This window comes from Delphinapterus leucas, chromosome 15 (genome assembly GCF_059928025.1).
Source record: "Delphinapterus leucas isolate spDelLeu-1000000601 "Yukka" chromosome 15, BTC_Dleu_Yukka2, whole genome shotgun sequence".
NCBI lineage: Eukaryota > Metazoa > Chordata > Mammalia > Artiodactyla > Monodontidae > Delphinapterus > Delphinapterus leucas.
Genome location: NC_143143.1, coordinates 47,629,456 through 47,650,376, shown reverse-complemented (window position 1 = coordinate 47,650,376; position 20,921 = coordinate 47,629,456). Strand labels below are relative to the sequence as shown.

Below are 20,921 nucleotides of genomic sequence, written 5' to 3'. Positions count from 1 at the left end.
CCGCACATTTTCAAGATCAAAGCTGTTTACAGAAGTATCGGAGACGAGCTAGTGGGGCGTTGACTTCCATTTTGTCAGCCGGCCCCAAGAGACTTCGATCAAGAAGGAAACACAGGGGTGGGAGACCCACACCAGCGGCCCCTTCCCCTGTGGAGCCAGCTCCCTGCCCAAGTGCAAGGAGTCGGCCATTCTTCATTCCTTCCAAAGCATCGCCTGAGATCATAAGCAAGGTCACTCCCAAGCCCTAGAGTAAACAGCCTTCTGATACATTCTGCCCCCATAACAGAAGATTCCTCAGCTATTAGTCAGACTTTCAACAGAGGGCTCCATTCCCAACCAAGATGAAACACTCCTGCATTCTTGAAACACGATGTGCCTATGTCACTAGCTGCCAGGATTGTCTTCAGGATCCGACAGCAAAGATTGAAGCACAGTTCTGGCCACTTCCCTCGGCCAGGAATTTGTACTTTCCTGCAAAGGGGCATTGCATGTTCATGCTTGCCATAAAATAGAGCCACGTGTATTTGTTCCTGCTGCCTGAAGGGGTGTGATTACCGTCACACACCGCTAGAGAGAAAAGAAGGTGGCTGACCTCACCATCGGTGTGTTCAACAGTGCGAGGACCTCCCCATGGATCCTGGTTCCTCCTCTCCGACACTGCACTGAACAAGCCTCCGCCACCTCTGCTTCCGTTCCTGTGATCACCATCTCTCTGCCATCTTCCCAAGCCCTAAGAACGAGCGCACCCCCTGAGAAAGCAGGTTTTCCCGTCTGAAATTCACGTTGTTCACTCTCCTGGTTTTCTCTTCCTGGGAGCGCTTGCTCCCTAGTCATGTGTAAAGATAATCAGAGTACCCTTTTATTCTTTTTTTCTCCCCAAACAGGGAAATTTTTGCTCTTCCCTTTGAAATACCACCCATGGCATTCTTGAACTTATTTTTAGACGTGTGGAAATATTCCAGACAAAAATCGATGCCCAACACAGATAAAGCCCCGAGTGTGTTTATCGTGGGGAGAAGAATATGGAGTGTTTTAATGTGGAAGGAGTGTGGCCATATGCCTGGGTGCAGCATGGCTGCCTTTAATCTGGAAAAAGGAAACAAGCATTGTCGATAATAATATGCAGATGTCCAGCCCCAAATGAGGACATATTGCTAATTAGCTATATTGTTAATATATTTTAAGGGGAGAGGCTGCAGTGACGTTAATTATAATCTTTGTTGTTTGTTGTTCAAAGTCTATGAGACCAAAAGCATTGCTAATAATATCTTCTTTAATATCTTCAATATAACAGTCTTGGATTTTTTTTTTTTTCTTTAGAATCCCACATAAAAGCCACATTAGGGGTAATGAGGCCTGTAGCCTGAGCCTAATTAAAACAAAATCTAACTAGGCCCGTGGCCATCATTATCATCAACTAGTACTTATTGGGTGCCCCCCGAGCTTGTGGAATTGGAGGGTGTGGGGTTTGAGATTGTAGATACGGCCTGTTCTTTGCCCTCCAGAAATCTGCCATCCCATCTGCCTCCAAGAAGTCTGCCTGGTTGTGTTAATCTGGGAATAGTTACCACAGCCTTAAAAAAAAAAAAGCACTAAAACTGTCCAAGCCAGCCACAATTTGGTACCAGCTTGTGCCTCTCCTGGAGGTTCTGGAAGTGGTCACATTAGCCCAGTTTTTCATGCTCCAGCCTTTGGTTGATGTTTGTGGAACAGGGCAGGTGGCTGGCTGCAGACTTGGGACAATGATGCTTAGCACGCTTCTTCCAAAGGTGGACCCATCGCCCGTTTTCACACCTTGATTGTCCCCCTCGAGCTGATCGCCCTAATTTCCCCTGTGACTTGGTTCTCCAAAGAACCCCTCCCTCTCTCGCTCGCTCCTATGTCAAATGACCAGCTGGCAACTCTGTCCACTGTGACCATGCTGACCTTGATGTGGCTGTGGTGATCCACCTTGGTCACAAGGACAGCCAAAATGAGCGAGTCCACGCCGCAGGGGCTAAGGGCGTTTGCTGGGCATCCTTGGTCTTGGGCCAGGGATGTCCTGGGGAGAAAGGACATGAATGACAAAGTGCCTGGGCTTGTTATCTTAGAAACTGTACCTGGTCTGCCGATGAGAGGTTTTCTCTTCTCAGCACATCTTCACAGAGCTTTCCCAGGGGCATCCAGGGCCAGCCGATGAGAGCCAGGGGGGCGATCCCCACACATAAAGCTTAGCAAGACTCCAGACGACCCAGAGAATGCCAGTGGGGAAGTGGGGACCTAACGGAAAACTCACAGCACAGTAGGGTAGAAAGCTTTCAGACCGAAGGCTGGTGGGTCCAGACGTCTGGGTTTGGGCCTAGCACTTGTATTATTTACTCAGTGATCGCTTACTAAGACAGCAGACTGGCACTGAGCCTAACACCCACTCCATTCCAGCTCTGATAGCCTTTGGGCCTCTGCGCCAGGCCCTGGGAGGCCTCAGGGAGCCTGCACCCACCGTATCCTTTGCCAGGATCGCAGTGCTCCCTGGCCCATCTCCCCCTCTGCCCCGTCCTCTTCACCTGCTTCACGGGCTTCATTTTACCTGTGTTTTTCAATCTCAGTTCAAACTTTATTTCCTTAGACAAAACTCTACTTCTTTTTAATACAAATGTTCAAAGTAAGGAGTTTTATAATCCCTACCTCGAATGGGGGTGATGGTTTTTCTGGCTTCCTCTCTTTTATGAGTATCATCATAGGCTCATGGAATGTCATAGATGCAATGTATGGCAGTCAACGACAACCTTTTTGTTTTAACGCCCAAACTGTCTAATCCTGGTGCAGGGTGGGCCCTTCAATCTGGCTCCTGTGTTCTTTGAAGAGGACACATTAATCACTGAAGTCTTCCTGGCTTTCTGACACAGCAAAATATCCCAAACTCACCTTGACTTCCCTGCCCAAGTTCTGGGATCAGCCATTTGTCCAAGGATCTCTGGATCCTTTGAGGGCAAAGTCCTTGAACTTTAATGATAGTATTTTTGGATAAATTAAAGGAAATATTACATTACCCAGTGAGTAATAGATTTGAGAAATGTAAGATATAGATGCTGAAATAATAGAAGATTCTATACGTATACAGAGAAGGGGGTAGAGGGCAGATTTGGAAAAGGATATTATGAAAATTAGCAGCAGAGCTGAGTACCCATAACCTGGTTGCCATTGTGAAGGTCACGGTGATGGTTCACTATATGCCCTGTTGGTACTTCCTACAGCTGGGGATGGTACCCAATCTTGAGTCACTTTGCTGAACAGGGCTTTTCCCTTGTTATTGGCAGTCACGGCTCTCAAATTAGAATCGTACAGGGAACATTGCTACTAGGGCTGCAGTATTGTCAATACTACTGCTTGTATCAAGGGTACAAGAAGTTCAGAGGTCATCATTCCAGGACTAGTATGAAGGCTCTGCCATGCTATCGGGGACCCCGGTTCCTCTATCTTTCCACTCAGCCACCTTTGGTGTGTATCTTCAGCCTCTTGCCAGTGGCATCATTTCACTTCCAATGCTACTATCCACACTTCAGCCAGGAGAAAATGGAAGACGGAAAAGAGGCAAAAGGCAAACTGACTCTGCCTTCTGTCCAATAGTACCATCAGGCACCTTCCACTTACATCTCATTGGGTAGAACCGTGTCACGTGGTCATCCCTAGCTGCAGTGGATGCTAGGACATGTAGTTTTAGCCAGGCACGTTGCCACCTGAAATAAACACTGAGTAAAAAAAAAAAAAAAGTGGGGAGTGGATATGGGGGAGGAAACTACAGTATCTGCCACAATAATACTGCCATCTAAGGCAAAACTCCAGGCTGCACGAGCATGAAGCCTAGCTTATGATTTTATTATTACTGTTAACACTTTACAATAGTAGTACTTTACTCCTATTTTAAATAAGAATAAGTTGTAAAACAATGGAGGGACAGGAGCTATGCCCAAAGATGGGGAGCGTTAAGCAGCAGCTGGACAATTTGGCCACCACAGGTCACCTTCCTTGGCAGTGGAACACTGCATGCGTATAGACCGCCAACTAGCTTTAGTTCTTCTATCTCTCTTTATTAGTAGTCACAGCTCGCAGATTAGAGAGAACGTTGCTCCTGGAGCTGCAGCACTGTCACAGATTGAAAGTCAACTCAAAGACACATTGTGGGTAAAGAAATATTTTCCCAAACTGAGCAGATGCCCTCATGTCACTTGAATTTAAACAAAATGAATCCTGCAGCACCTTGGAAAGAATGGTGATATTTCTTTCCTTCAATCCCTGGACTGTCCAAAGCTCATGTCTTCAGAGAATAATGTCTGCTTTTCTGAATAACATACAAACTGTTTAAATCTTCATTTTGAGATCCACCCTTCCTGAGAATCTTTACTCTGCTAGAATAAGTAAGTGAATCTCTTGGTGAGTGGGCTTGGTGCATCAACCATGACCTCCAGTGGGGCCTCTACAAGGAAGCTGTACAGTGGGTCTTTGAGAAAGAATGAAGAAGAGGTGTTTTCCTGCCTTGTTAGCAGATCCTGTCTACTGTCTCCCGCCCCAGATTTAAATTCTTGATTACCAAAATAATGGTTACTCCCTGAATCTTGTCATTGATTGAATAAAGTGGAGCTTCATTTCATATGATGCACTGTGAGGCACCCTCCCCCTACCGTAGAGCTTCCAGTTTCTGAACAGTCTGGGGGCATGCCACGGTTTCGAGGGAGCCAAGATTTCCAGATAAATATGTTTTTGTAAAAATGCAAGAATAATTCAGAGATCGTGATTAGCATTTTTTATTATTCCCATTCTCATCTTCCAAATGTTGTTTGAGGGGTGGGAGGATGAGAATTGGGGAAAGATGGAGAAATGCCACAACTGTGTGCATAATTCAAGCCAAAATGTACTTTAGCCCCCGTCTTCGCGGCAGAGGCACTTGAGGCCTGAATCGTCCAGCCCAGTTGCCCTAACTCTACATTTCTCTTTTCAAGTATAGTCACAACCCACCCTGAGTTCTCTTGACCATCCTGCTGGGACAGCATGGGATTCTCCTTATCGTCTGCTTTGTTTTACATGGAGGATTATTGAGCCACAGAGAGTTTAAGGGGTTTTCTTGGTCCCTGTCTAAGCCAGGATCACTCTGGGGTAGTGTGTCTCCTCTCAGGAAAAATTCCAGAGTCAGATCAAGAAACCCATCATATTCAGTCCTTGTTTTTTCAGCCGTCTAAGTGAAATGCCAAATAAGCAGCACAGATACCTTTCCTATCTCTTCTTCTAAAATACAAGTTTTTCTGGAATTCCCTGGCAGTCCAGTGGTTGGGACTCTTCACTTCCACTGCAGGGGGCATGGGTTCAATCCCTGGTTGGGGAACTAAGATCCCACATGCCATGCGGTGTGGCCAAAAAACAAAAGTACCAAATATAAAATAAAATATAAGTTTTCATAGTAGAAAGAGTGCTTCATCACAGGGAAAAGTAAAAAGAGCTCCATCTTTAACAGAGTTAAACAGTATGTCCCAGTTGCTATAATGAAGTGAGGGCTGGATTTGCAGGGGATCCCTCAAGCCATGGACAAGCAAATCCTGGGTCCCTTCTGAGACTTAGATTCCCAAACCCTGTGCAATAAATTCTCCATGAGAAGTCAACTGTCCTTACTAACATTGTTGAGGATCCAGGGAGAAAAACAAGGGAACAGTTGCATTCAGTTATCTTACCCTGGGCTATGATAGAGAGGTCTTACGTTGAGGAAAGAATTAGTATGTCTCTGTCTCTGTCTCTCTCTCTCTATGTGCTGGATAATATAATCTCAGCATAATACATTTGGCCTCTGTTGCATTGAGCAATGCCTGGGGATGGCAGGGCAACTCCCCCTAGGAGGAAGTGCCAGGAGATGAAAACATGGCAGAAAGGTGACAGGAGAGGTGAACAAAGACACTGCCCCTGGCCACATCTCCTGAGCAAAGGAGAAAGGCAAGCAAAGACATGATGAAGAGCAGCCCACTTCCCCTGCCGTAACTGCACATGTTAAGGAAGAGACAGCAGACATGCTTCTTTCTAGCTCAGCCTCTTCTTGGCCTCTGGGAACATTCACATGGTCTCTGCACAAGTGAGTTTATTCCTCACAGCCCCATGTCTGTTCAAAGAGAGAAAAATCCATCCCCTCAGGTCAGCTCTCTAATAAGATCATTACCCACTGCATGTGTTTCATCCTCAGGCCATTCTTGACCTTGGGGAGTGTTTTGATACCAGGTGTAACCCCTTGACTGGGTCAAAGACGCTGCTGTGAGAGGGGGCAGGGAGTGTGTGTGGAGGCAATGTGCCGGAATATTCACTCCAAAACCCCCAAACACGCCCAAGAATAACAAGAACATTAACCACTGACCCAAACACTGGTGAAATTCTATCTCCACATCTCCCTCCACCAGTAAACATGAAAATGCTGCCCCTGAAGGGATGGAGGAAACATCAACAAGAGGGTCCAGGAAGAGTGAGAGCAGAAGAAGGGCTGCTCTGAGAAAGAAGTCCAGCAACTACTACACGCTCCAGTCACTGGAAAAAATGTCCCCTGGTGACAACTAAACACGGACATTTTCTGCTAGTTTGGAAAAACAACAGACTTGGACCTTTCTTTCCGGGATAAAGACATTCGATTTCAGGATGCCTTTCTGTCGCTTTTTCTTGGCCTGTCTCCACCTCTTCATCCCCATCTTGGGTCGTTCTCCCTTCCTTCACTCCATCCCAGCCTCACTGGCCTTCTCTGTGTTTCTCAAATGAGACAAGCCATCCCTACCTCAGGACTGTCTTACTTGCTGTTCCCTCTGCTAGAATGTTCTTCCCCCAGATAATTACAGGTGTTCAGGTTTCACTTCAGATGTCACCTTCTCAGGAAGGTCTTCCCCAGCTACCTATCTAAAGTTGCCCTGACCACTCTATCTCATTTTCTTCTTCCTTTTCTTCTTAGCAATCACCATTCTCTGACCTGATCTTATTTATGTGTGTATTTATTGTTTATTCCCCCCAACTAGACATACTCTCTAAGAGAATAGGACCCGTGCCTGTCTTGTTCATGGCTTTCCTGTGCCTAGCATGTGGTTGACACTTGTTGATTGTGTGGATGAATGGACGGATAAATGGATGGAAGGATGGATGAGTAGATGAATGAAAGAATTGAAGGAAGGAGGAATGAAAGTTAAATAGGTTAGTGAGTGGATGGATGAAAAAAATGGTTGGATGGATGGTTAGAAATAATCAATGATTTATTTGGCTGAAGTACTTTACCCAGTTTGGTGAAGGATGGATGAGTAGATGAATGAAAGAATTGAAGGAAGGAGGAAAGAAAGTTAAATAGGTTAGTGAGTGGATGGATGAAAAAAATGGTTGGATGGATGGTTAGAAATAATCAATGATTTATTTGGCTGAAGTACTTTACCCAGTTTGGTCAGATCTTCTGCTGACCCACAACAAAGAAACAAACACTGGATACTGGGGCTATAACTCAAGCCAGAGTGGTTAATCAATTGAAGCTGTGATAAGGAAACCATAATTTGATTCCAGTTCTAAATGAGCACCTAGTCTCCTTCAAATTAGCACTTTCTGTTGATATGCTTTGATGTTTGATTAATATCTCATCACACATTAGCCCTCAGAAAATTCCCAAGTAGCAGGCTAGGAAAATTTCCTGATGATTTAGCTTTTTGAAGATAGAAAAACTAAGCCATGGAAGGAAAACAAGTTGGGAATACCATCCTGGCTTAATTCCAGCTCCTGAAATTGTCCTTGTCCTGAATTTTTAAGGGTGGCATTTCTAAATCATGCCTCTCCTATTTATTTTTTCATTTGCTTGTTCGTTTGTTTTAGAATAACCTCAACATGGAAAGTGCCTCGACATCGGAAACCAGCTCTCCTCTCTCCAAAGAAACACCAGGGGAGCATTCGGACCACCAGTCTGCACACCAACCATTCCCCAGACAGCAATTCCAGCAAGAGGCTGGGCCCCCTTCATTGCAAAGAGATGGCCCCAGATCCTTTCTCCTTGATCTACCAAACTTTCCAGATCTTTCCAAAGCTGATATCAATGGGCAGAATCCAAATATCCAGGTAATGCTTAGCAACTGAAAGGTGAAAGAAAATGAAACGGCCCATGTCTTTGTTTCCTGATCTGATTCCAAAGCAACTGCTACCTTACCTCACTTTTCTCCTTGACCCCTTAATGAATCCTGCTGACAAGCATGTTATCTCTATAAGAGCAGTGTTGTATTTCATCTGTGTAACACCCTGGATTATGAGATGCATCATTATTTTATCAACCACTGAAAAAAGAAAGCAGTGCTAATTAGAGTATGACACACCAATGATTATAAGATACATCCTGATTTCAGAGCTGTTGAAATGTAAAAACAGGGACTTCCCTGCAGGTCCAGCAGTTAAGACTTCGCCTTCCAATGCAGGGGGTGCGGGTTCAATCCCTGGTCGGGGAGCTAAGATCCTACATGCCTCACAGCCAAAAAACCAAAACATAAAACAGAAGCAGTACTGTAACAAATTCAATAAAGACTTTAAAAATGGTCCGCATCAAAAAAAAAAAAAAAGAAATGTGAAAACAAAACAAAATAATATGCCCTGAAATTGATGAAATATGTTAGCTATAGAGAAAGGCCAATCAGACACATGAGTAGATGAGGCAGATCATAGTGTGATTTCTAAGATGCTCAGGAAGACACTGTCTCTCAAATGCCTCTCTAGCTTGCCTTAGACACCAGAAATTCCTTTAGGCACTGACAACACTTCAGTTGCTCCAAAGTGTAAATGACTGATAAAAAATTTTTAATAAGAGGAAAGGAGGTGATAACAGAAGTTTCTAGGGGAGAGAGGAATACATATCACTAAGATGAGCTGGGGTGACGCTGAAGGAAATGGGAGATTAGGAAAGAGGTGCCTGGAACTGAAAATAAGAACTCTCACCTGCGCTGAAATAGCACAATTTACTTTACAAAGTAAAGGTGGATCCAGTTTGACTCTCCCAATACTCTTATGGAGCCCACGTCATTCCTCCAATATTATCAATAATGCAACTGACTCTCAGGAAGTTCCCATTTGGTTTGCCCAAGGCCACATGGCTAGTAAACAGTAGTTGGGGCTCAAATCCAGTCTCTCAGGCTCCCAAGAATACTCTGCCTACCATTTCATGTTTCAAAAACAAACTCCTCATTTTGAATTTTGCTTGTGCCTCCCACTGTTTCTTCCCAGAGACGGTACCCATGGCGTCCGAGGGCAGCTCATCCCCCTGGGCAGCCTGGCCCTGTGCAGCCCGAGTCCTCAGGTGCCTGCTTCCATACTTTTAAGTTTATCCTCAACTCTTTTCGTTGGATGAAGGGCAGCTTGTCCTTATTCTTTCTCTGCATCAAATTCCAATTAGCTTCCATGGCAGAAAGTTCCTGAACCTGACCTTGGAACAATTGATCCATAATTAGGTTAGTGGTCTCTCTCGCAAGGCTAACGCTGTCTGTGTGACACCCTTTTAGATCAGATTTCCTTGGCCAGAGTTGTTTTGCTCCTAACGCCAGTGTTGTTATGACTACTGAATGTCCCTGAGAATACACCTCAATGCCGTGTTAGCTTCTGGGAAGTTAAGAAATGCAAGGTGTTCTCCCTCCAGGAAATGACGTAGGTGTAAAGATCCCGGCTACCGCCCAAGATAGTGCCAGAAGGATTGTGGAGACAGAGGCAGAAAAACCGCCGAGTTCCATGGAGGACAGACCTGAATAGATGGGATATTTGGGAAGATTAGGGCAGGGCAGCGTTGAGGGTACATAAGTGAAAGATGTTTCGGAGGTCACTCTTTGACAACCCATGTGCCGAAATCACTGCATGGACCAATTAATATTTCCAATAAGTCTTGGACTGTTCTAATTGATTAATAGGGAAAACAGGCCTTTCGATCCACTGCCCTCTCTCCGGGAACTGGCCACATGGCTCTCCGATAAAGAACAAAGGATCCACTTGGGGGAGGTGCAGATTGGCAAAAAAAGGTACAGACATGTCCTTACTGTTGCTCAAAGAGGCTCCCCATGACGCCTTCATTGACAGGAAGTGATTTTTCCTTGTTGATAGATTTTTATGGTTCTGGGACTAAACCACCCTTATCCCAAGGATGCTTAGATCATGCCCACAACAATTTTAGGTTTGCTGTAGCTTGCATTTTTTTTCCAGAGATGGGAAATGTCGCTGTGGGGCTTAATGCTGAGGACTGAGCTATTAATATAATCGATTTAAGAGTTACTAATGTAAACTTACAAGAAAAGACCTGGATGCAGGGGACTGGAAGGCTGCAGTCTCCTCATTAGAAATTTACTAAGCGCATGGAGCTCCACCTAGAACCGAATTTCTAACAAAATTTCTCAGGATCCCCTTTTTCTCTCCCAGATAAATCCATCTATCAGGAAGTCCTCAGACCCCACTTGGGCCTTTTTAAAACATTAACCTGACTGTCAGGGAAGAACAGTGGGGCAAAAGTGGTTGGGATCCTCAGATCTGGGGAGCCCAAATGACTTTTCCATAAAAAGAAAAGGGCAGCCATGAAGCGATGGATTTGTGCATGAGCTCAGTAAAACCCCCGAGCTCGCAATACATTTTTCATCAGAATAAGCTGTGTTGTCTAGCCAGACGCAAAGTGAAGAGTTCTTTGGAACAGTTCCGCTGGGCTTCCTGAGGGATGAGAGGGTGGTTGGAGTTTATGGGTGTGGAGAGAACTATAAAGTGAGACAAGGGAACAGAGGATAAGTGGAGGATGAGTTATGAGATCACCACACTTGAGACTCTCCAACAAAGCCTCTTGGACTTTTATAAAACGCAGCTTCCCCTTGTGCCGTCACAAGGATGGCAGCGGAGATGGGACAAATGGAAATCATTCATCCTTGTCCCCTCTGAGCCCACAGTCACCTGTTTGTATAGACTTCTAACAGGTGCAAAGGAATCCCCACTTTGTCTTCACTCTGTCTCAGCACCGCCCCAGCACATACAAGAAGTTTGCCTCCAGGAGCTGCTTCGGAAAGGGATGCTTTGGAGCACAAGGCGGGAAGGGGACCAGGCGACTCCTATGACGTCCCTATATGTTTCTTGAGTTACCCTTTGGACAGAATAAATCACTATACCTCTCAAGAGTGTAGGTTTCCCCGTTGCTCCAAATATCAGGGTTTCTGGCAAAATGGACCCGAAACGAATGAGGCTTCAACCCAGATGCCATCAGAATCAAAAACCAGGCCAGTGCTGTCCTGTTGCCCGCCGGCCAGTTGGTTCATCCAATTTCTGCCTTGCACAAGCCCTGTGTCTGTTAACCTTCCGCAGGCAGTCGGCGGGGTGGGGTAGGGCAGCCTATGTTTTATTGATCTGATGATGGAACACTGAACTGCATTCCTGTCCTTTCTCTTTCTGGAAGATTATGAAAGGGGAGTGTTAGTGACTCAGAAAGATGCTCAAAGAAAGACTGACGCAGCTGCTACCCCCGGGAGCCCCAGCCCTAGGTCTGAGTGTGAGTGTGTGTGAGGGCACGTACATACACACAAACTCTCACACGCACACACACACACACACACACACACACACACGCAGCACTGGCCGCTGTAGCCTCATGCCCCACTGCACTTGAGTAAACCAGCTCCCCGGTGGTCCTTTAAAAGATGAGGTGCTTTCTAAAAGGGGTGATGGTTTTCACGTTGTCAGCCCTCGCCCCTTCCTCAGAGCTCTGGTCTTTTGTTGAAATCCACTGGTTTGACACAGGGCCGATTCAGCCAAGCAGACAGTCCCACCGGTCACCCCGGGCCGTCCAAGCATTGCCTCTCCCTGGGGAGTGGACTGAAAACAGGTGAAGGCATATCAGTAGGTCGGCTTCCGCTGCCAGGGCCCCTGGCCTGGTCTCCCCCCATCCCCTGGCAACCTGCCCCTCACCCCCACTTAGGCAGCCCTCACTGGAGCCGGGAGCTACCCAGGAATCTGATACCCATCTCTCTGAACCTCCCCCCAGCCCCCCTGTGTCTGCAAGCATTTCCCACGCTCCAAGGCTGGGGTCTGCTCTGCCCCCCTGCCAAACCGCCCACACCTTTCCAAAGTGACAATGCTGAGCTCTTGGGCCTCTTGACTTTTAGGAAGGGAAATCCTTTAAAAAGCCCAGCTTTTTGGAGCTTTTTTTTTTTTTTAAACCCCTGAAGCCAGGTGGCCTCTGTCCCAAGTGGATTGGGCTCTCCATTTTAAGACTGGCTTCAGGCTGTGGAAGTGAGTGAGGGGAAAAAAAAAACAATGCACAAAAGAGAAAGAAATAGCCTCAAACTCCTGAACCCAATCTCCATATTAAATTTAAAACAAAACTAGAAGTTGGGGTTTTGGCAACGAATAAATAAATAAATAAATCACTCAGGAAAGAAAGTAAATCTCCCAGGAGAAGTTCAACTTGAACTTCGGTATCCTTGGCTAAGTTTCTGGTCTGCAGCTGATGGTCAGATAGCAAAGACAAAAATCTCTAAAATAAACTCATTATTAGGCTCACTGCATCAATTCATGACCACAGTGGCTATTCACCACCAAATAGTTCTCTTTTCTGGGTCAATCTGAGATCTGTATTCATTTCAACCAATGTATTTATTTCTTTTCTTCCATTGAGGCAGACACAAAAATAGTCAGCTAAAGGCCTTTTTTTTCCCCTCGCACAGACTTATTTACACGGCCGTAGACCTCTTGATACAATCAGATGAGTTGGCCAGGGCTGCAGGTGTTGTACGTGCTTCTACTTCTGATTTCCCCTCCTCCGTTTTTCCTAAAATCCTTTTGGAATGGCAGGCCTGGCCAAGTAAGAACCAAGAAATCTCTGTGCCCAAGAGATGGTCCCACACACTCCAGGGGACAAGCCGGTATTGTTCAGATTCTTATGGGGGCCCCGCAGTCCCCATCATGAGCTAGAGTCCACCAACCTGCCCTTGGGCTCTGGTACCACAGTTTTGTTGACCAGGCTTGGCCTCTATGGCTGCATGCAGGTTACTCGACCTCTCTATGCCTCAATTTCCTTGTCTATACAATGGGAATGATAACACAACCTGTGAGTAGTACCTCTGCAGTACAATACTCTGTAGTAGTAGGGTTGTTGTGAGGATTAAATGAAATCATCCACGCGAAGCACTCAGCACAGAGACAGGAATATGGGAAGATTCCCCAGACTGGTGGATGCTGGTTGGTGATGTCAGTGAGCATGAAGATGACAGAGGAAACGTATAAAATAATTAAGAATCAGGAGTTTTGAGTCCAGCTCTCCACCTTCCTTGCTGTTCACCTCAGGAACGTGAATTCTCTAGGCCAGTTTCTATGCCTGAATTGTGGGTTTAACTTGTGTAGAACAAGCAATGATATTTGAACGAGCACGCTGCAAATCTCAAAGCATTAACCACACTTACTGGAGCTGCCAGAGTTGTTTTTAGAGCATCAGTGGGTCTGAGAGGGAGGGATTATATATCTACTTAGTCCTTTGTGTTCTTTCTTCGGCAATTGTCAAGGAAGAAGGGGTACATAATCGGGGGTCTAACCCTTTGCTGGAGACTGTCGTCGTGTCCCCGGATGCTCTGTGCTTTTGAGGAATCATTTCACCTCCCAGGCCTCATTTTCCTCTCTGGGAAATAAATACGAACCCAAATCTGCCTAGTCACCATAGCTCTCGAGGCTTAGAGGACCAAGTTAGAAGCTTCTAGAAGATTCTCCTGAGTTCAGAAAGTCAAGGCTTCTGTATTCCCAGTGTCATTAGTTTATTATCAGTTAAACTAAGAATTGTGTTAGTTTCCCAGTGGAAAGTGCTTTTCAGAGCAAGAGTAAAGAGTTTATTTCTAATAAATGTTTAAACTCTCAAGAGAAAGAAAGAAACAGGTAATATTACAAAGGATTTTATCCTCCTTTCCTAATTTTGGATGGAATTCTCCAAATTGGCACCTATTCTAGACTCTCTTTCTTAGAGCTGACAAGATTCTGCCAGAAGTTGGAGTTGGGTCTTTTGGAAAAGTTCTCTTTCTTTTACTATCTTGATTCATGGTACAGAAAAGTCCAGAAGAAACCAGTGTACTAGAAATGCTTCAATTCTGTGTATTAAGGATGCAAAAAGATGGTAAGATCTATCAGCTTGGAAACCTGCTGTGCTCACTACCACACCTTCAGCTCATCACACCTATTATTGTTCAAGACATTTTTAGGAACAGATTCTTTGATGCTAAAGAACATGTAAATATAATAAGAGCGACAGGAAACATAAAACTAATCCGCACCATTCGAGAAGTCATGATCGTGCTCATTAAGCCTTTTTAATTGGATGCCTATGAAATTTCAGGCTCAAGATTACATTTCTTCATTTGATGTCTGTATGAGGTTTCCATATTCTTAACTGCAGGGAAGGGTGGATCCTAAGGTTTGTGTGTTTTTTATTTTGTGTGTGTGTGTGTGTTTTTTATTTTCTAATTCAGTTGGAGCAGTGGCTAAAAATGAAAGGGGAAAAAGAAACCTCTAAACAGATGAGATTTAGTCATCAATATAGTTTTTGGAGTAAATTCATATTTTGCTACTCACTGCCTGGCCAGGCAACAAATCTATTTTCTTTGGATCTGAGCAGTAGTTTGCGGGGGGAAAAAAATCATATTGACGGTAATAGCTTAAAACATGAAATTGTTTTGATTCCCAGCTTGGAGAAATTGCAGGGCACGTTTTGTTTAGGCAATCCCTTTGACTCCAGTCTGGATACAAATGCAATACCAAAACTGTCCAGCCCATTCCCCCTTATCTCCTACCCAGAGCCTGATTTCATTACCATAATTGCAGGCTTGCCTGACTCTTGGCAGCTTCTCCCCTCCAAAACCCTTAATAGCCTTGCAGACGATTGTTGCGGCTCAGTTGTTCTGTCTGCAGGCACAGGGGGCCTGGACTACAGAGGAGAAAGGTTGTCTTCAAAGGCTCGGCATCACTGCGTCACTGCCCAGCTCAGGTCTGCGCAGCCCAGCGGTGTATTTCTTCCGCGTTGCCCTTACAGCGTTGCGTGTGGGTCCAGGTCCCCGTCCCTTTCCAACAACCATCCCTTCAGCAAACAGCAATGATACAAGGCAAATGATGTAATTCTTTCTTTTCTTTTTTCCTTTTCGGGGATTACTAAACGTCCCATAATTATTTACAAATATGCAAGGGATGCTTATGAGACTGGGGTAATGGTGGTGGCATGGAAGCAAGCCAGTGGTGCCCTTCTAGGCATCCCACACCAGAGGAAGAGATGCACTCGGCCTGCCACAGCCCAAGTATAATCTGGGATGGAAGGCCACACCCTTAACTTTGTGACTGGACCACACAAGGCCACAGCCCAGGCCCACCATGAGCTGGGCAACTTCTTTAAAATGTCAAAGCAAGTAGAATTCAAACCTTCCCATTCCTAAGACAAAAGGAAGGGTCTGTTTGTCTCAGGGATTGGCACGACCTGGTGCAATGTGGCAGAGTATGTCAGCAAATCTCTCAGATGTCCGGTTAGGGCAAAACTGGAAAAGCATCTGCCCAGTACATCTTGCGCTGATTACTTGGAACGCATGTTTCTGATTCATTTGCACACAACTCATCCAGGGGGTGTTGCAAGAGCTATGCGATGGCCAAAGGAACCCAAGGAGTCTTTTATTATGTTTTTTAAACAAGTTTCTCTATGTTGATTGTCTCTCGAAGCCAAGAAGCTGCATTCCTTCAGCCCCGTGACTTCCAAACTAGGCTCCATAAATCCAAGAGCAAGTTCTGACCTTGACTCTGGAACTACCTGCTCTGACCCTGAGGGTCGGGTAAGGAGTGTGTGCTGGGTCTGGACTAGGGATGAGTGAAGCTCAAGCTGTGACATCCTGGACCTTGAGGACCTTGTGCTCACATCTCTACACGACTTGTGGCATCCAGCCCCCACCAGCGTCAGTGGCCTCTTTGCTCACTTGGTCACAGGAGGGGACACTACCTCGGTGACTGACTTTTTGAGAGGCAGTACGGCAAAGTCGGTAAGAGCGTGGGCTCTGGAGCTAGACTTCCCATGGCTGCCAGTTACTAGCTCTGTGACCTTAGGCAAGTTGTTAACTTCTCTGTGTGCCAGTTTCCCTGTCTATAAAAAGCTGTCTAGCAACCATCCCAAAACTTAATAGCTTAAAGCAACAACCACTGGATTGCTCACTGTCCTGTTGGTCAGGAGTTTGAGCAGGGCTCAGCCAGGAGAGCTCATCTCTGCTCCACGTGGTATCAGCTAGGGTGACTCAACTGGGCCTGGAGGATCCAAAATGACCCCACACACAAGACCGGGGCCTCAGAGCTGGCCAGTGACTGAGAGGACTCTTTGTTCTCCTCTATGTGCCCTGCCTCTTCACATGGCGGCTCTGTGAGCAGCGGTCTAGGCTGGGCTTCTGTACATAATGGTAGGAACATGCCAAGAGAATGAAAATGGAAATTGCAAGACCTCGTAAGGCTTGTCACATTGTCACACCTAACACATTCTACTGGATACAGTGAGTCACAAGGCCAGCCCAGACTGAAAGGGAGGGGAAACAAACTCCACCTCTTGATGAGAGGTGTGGCACACACATACCAGAATGGGAGGAATTGCCGGGGACATCTTTGGAGATCAGCAGCCACAAGGGCCAATCAATAGAACCAACCTTATAAGGCTGTTCTGAGGATTAAATAAATTAATATATGTAGAGCCTTTAAAACAGTCCCTGGTGCAGAGTTAGTACTCAGTAAGCATTCAGTTTTATTTTAATTATTCTTGTGCCACTTCAAGAACATACACGGTACATGTTTACTCCTTGAATTAAAGGCTTCCCAGCAACACAGTCGTCAGTAAATCAGGGACCCTAGTGATGCATTGCTTCCTCCCAACCCGAGGCCCGTGTGCATCCGTTCCTTTGGGCGTCCCTGGAGGTTTTCCATTCTGTGTCACCGTGCAGCCTCAGCTTTCCTTTGTGAGGGATGCACATTTCCCTCCGTTCTCTCAGACTGTCTTCCAAGGGTCACCCGGCTTAGAGGCTGTTGACTCCTCATTGACCCTGGCCTGTTCTGAATTCTTCAGGTCACCATAGAGGTGGTGGACGGTCCTGACTCTGAAGCAGATAAAGATCAGCATCCGGAGAATAAGCCCAGCTGGTCAGTCCCATCCCCCGACTGGCGGGCCTGGTGGCAGAGGTCCTTGTCCTTGGCAAGGGCCAACGGCGGGGACCAGGACTACAAGTACGACAGTACCTCAGACGACAGCAACTTCCTCAACCCCCCTGGGGGGTGGGACCGTCCGGCCCCAGGCCACCGGACTTTTGAATCCAAAGAGCAGCCAGAATATGGTGAGTTTACCACCCAGTAATATAAAATTGGTGCGGAGAATAAATGAGACGATGAGGCCCAGCAGACGTGGAGCCAAACAAAAGCCCGTTTACAGTGTGTGGCTTTGGGTCTTCAGTGAGGCAGACCTCATACAGACTCTGTCCGCTCTGTCCACAGAAGCCCCAAGAGGCCCCCAAAGCCACATTTTTCTGGAAAGACTATAATTTTAAAATAATACCAATTATCCTAGGAGAGAATTTTTTTTTTCAGTTAGGGGTCTTAGAGGTTCTGCCTTCTTTTTCCCAAAAATTTTCTTTTCTTTTTTTCCAAAATGACAGAATCACCAAGTTCACTTCCTCATATGTTTGACTGTAAAAATTCATACTAAAAATCAACTTAGTAAAAGAGATGTACCCCGCTGTCTCCTTTGACCAGGCAACTGTGTTATGTTTATCGTAGGCAGTGGAGTGGCCCTTGGAAACCCTCATGGACATGTATGTCACGAGTTGTCAAAGCGAGGCCTCCCCACCAGTAAATTTCAAGACCCCAAATTGGGACTTAGAGTTTCCCCTGCTTTTAGAGTAGGATAGTTGAGATAACAAGCAATTTCTAAGTTCAATGACTTAAAATCATGAAAGTTCTTTTCTCACCTAAGCTGGGATGGGAGACAGGGTCTGGGGAATTCTGCTCCACTCAGTCATTCAGGGACCCAGGCTCCTTCCATCTTGAAGCTCCACCAACTGTAAGGGCCTGCAAATTATCCACTGGATGCTCTGCATCTGGCTGGAAGACAGTAGAGAGATAGAGCCTAGAAAAGGCACACACGCTCTTAACCCCCTCAGCCTGGAGATGACACACATCACATCTGCTCAAATTCTATCGGCAAGACCTCATCATATGGCCCCACGTAGATGCAAGGGAGGCTGGGAAATGGTTTTTGTGTGGCCTAGATGAAGAGGAAACAGATTCAGAAAGCATCTGGCCAGGCTTCAGGAGGAATCAGGCAGTGTGCCTTGTGTTATAATGAGAGTATTTGATATCTTACAAATGCATCTACCATCGTGATGTTCTTGTGGTTCAGCCTCAGCAGACTTAAGCGAACACTCTATGAGGATGACTTGTCTAGCACCATTTGCATTCTCACTCTTACCCCCATTTTTCAGCAGAAAGACCAGTTGTATATTGGAGAGTTGTTTCTACCTGCTAATAGATGATCCTAGGCAACTTCCAAAAGAGTAAGACCATTTTTTTCCCAGCCACATCATTTAGTTGTTCAACTGACATTGAACACGTCTTATGCCCATCACTGTGCTAGGTTCTGGGAATCCAAAACTGATTAAGACACAGTCCTTCTCTAAAGAGCATCTCACCTATCTATGGACAAAAGGAGAAAAGTTAACTGATAGAGCAAAGGGTGCCACAGCAGAGATATACACCAAATGCTAGGGGAGCAGAAAGAGAGCTCCCAGACCCCACCCAATCAGGAGGCTTGTAAAACCTTCTCCTTTCCCAGAAGAGGTCCAATTTATTTTCCAAGACAAAGGATTGGGAACAGTAGCCAACCTTTCTACAGCACCTGCCTTTCACAGTTCCTCTTCATAGCAGCTCTCACAGATTAGCTCATTTAATCAGCTCACTGAGGCAGGGACCCATTTTACAGATGGGGAAACTGAAGCCTGGAGAAGTTAAACAACTTTGAACTCAAGGGTCAAGACCTAGGATCCATCTCAGACAGTCTGGGTCCAGAGTCTGTCCTCTTAACTACTATGTTATTCTGCCTCTCTGGAAAAATAAATAAATAGCACATCTTTTAGGACAGTAAAGTGTATTTAGAAATGAGACAGTTAGATTGGAAGATAGGAATGGGAGGAAAAGGTCAGTGTGGAACTGAACCTGGGCTCAGGACTAAAGCTGAGCCTGTCTGCCCAAGCCACATGGAACAAGGTCTCTCTGACTGGGGCTCAGACCCTGGACCTCAGAATCCCTCCTTTGCCTGTTAAAATTTAACACCCATCCTGGGCCCCAGCCCCTTCCCTATATACCAATGGTTTTCCAGGTGTGTCTCCCAAGCCAGTTGATCAGCATCACCCAAGACCGTGATAGAAATGCAAATTTTCAGACCCCACTCCAGGCCTACTGAATCAGACTCTCTGGGGTGGGTCTCAAAAATCTGTTTGAACAAGCCCTCCAGCAGGCTCTGATCTGAAACAGTGGGGTCCAAAGCACCAGTGTTTCTTAGTATGGTTGCTCATACGCACCTAAGCAATTTTTTTAAAATCCCGATGGCTGGACTTCTCTCTAGATCAATTAACTTGGGATCTCTGGGGGTGGAGCCCAAGCATCAGTGTTTTTTAAAGCTCTGTGGGTGACTCCAATGTGAAGTCCAGGTCAAGGGTCACTGCTGTCCTTCTGCTGAACCAGAATATACAGGAGTGAGACCTGGGGTCTTTCTTGGCTTCTTTGTTTATTTCTTTTTTCAACCAAGGTCACCAGGTGATTCTCATGCTTACTAAAGTTTGGAGACCACTACTTAGAAACAACTTTTTCATCTAAAGCTTTTACAGAATATATTCTGCCAAATGTATGAACATTAAGAATACTCCCTCCATTTCAGTCTTGAGGGTAGAATTTGCCTCTGCTGGGGCAATTACTGTGGCTACCAGAGCCACCTTCACCCCAGCTTTCTAGATCTATAATACCTGGGGAGTGAGTGCCCTGCATCTGGATCTTACAGCATCCCTGGGTCATGGGGAAACTCCCATCTTTGATGATTTTAGAGTCTCTTTTAGTAACGTCACCGTCGTTAGACTAGACATCAGGATTGCTACTTTATAAAGAAAATCTTGTCCCTTATCATACCTCTAAAGCAGTGCTTCTCAGACTTTTATGTGCACAGAAATCACCTGGGGCTCTTGGTAAAGGCAGCTTCTGAAGCCGTAGATGCCAGAAAGGGCCAGGAGCCCTGGTGAAGCTGACACTGCTGGCCCTCGGACCACACTTTTAGAAGCGAGACCATAGGTGTGTAGCTTACACGCTACAGTAACTCAGTAGCATTTGCAACATGGATGAATAATTACTGCTTGTCAGTCCGACTCACAGGGAACATGTGATTTCCAGAATTCTTTACAGCATCAGATGAGCTAAGTCCTCTTTTATTTCAATCAACAAGAAAGTATAGAGCAATTTCTAAGTATTTATCCTTGTGTCGGGTGCTGTGGAGGATACAAGGAGAGAATATACAGCCCAGGAAGGTGAGGTCCATGCAGTGGCAAAGCAGGGCGCGTCACTGAACCTGAGGACTTGCTGCCTCGTCTGAGAACAGCTACAATTGCCACAGGAACTGGCCTTAGTGGAAGATGTCTATCTCAAATATTTGAAGGTAGGATTTTTAATAAGAATGTAAATGTCTGTGGCCAAAGAGTATTTCAAAAAATCCTAGATGAATAAGTAGAACATAACAGCATCTGTAGAATAAATTATAAAATACACAACAGAAGACAGTTAGACCGAATTTGTGATTGAGTCTGCTCAACTTTGGACCGTATGTGTTTGAGATACTTAAGGTATCATCCAGGGCAAAGAAAGAGTCCAAATAAATA

At 45.6% G+C, this 20,921-nt stretch overlaps 1 protein-coding gene across 1 annotated transcript in view; it reads left to right on the top strand.

The window, feature by feature from the left end:
- ISM1 (isthmin 1) overlaps positions 1–20,921 on the top strand; it is a 96,208-nt gene that overhangs the window by 50,636 nt on the left and 24,651 nt on the right. The window contains exons 2-3 of the mRNA XM_022594126.2: positions 7,843–8,082; positions 17,078–17,342. Coding sequence (XP_022449834.1) covers positions 7,843–8,082; positions 17,078–17,342 — 505 coding nt within the window. The remainder of the gene's footprint in view (positions 1–7,842; positions 8,083–17,077; positions 17,343–20,921) is intronic.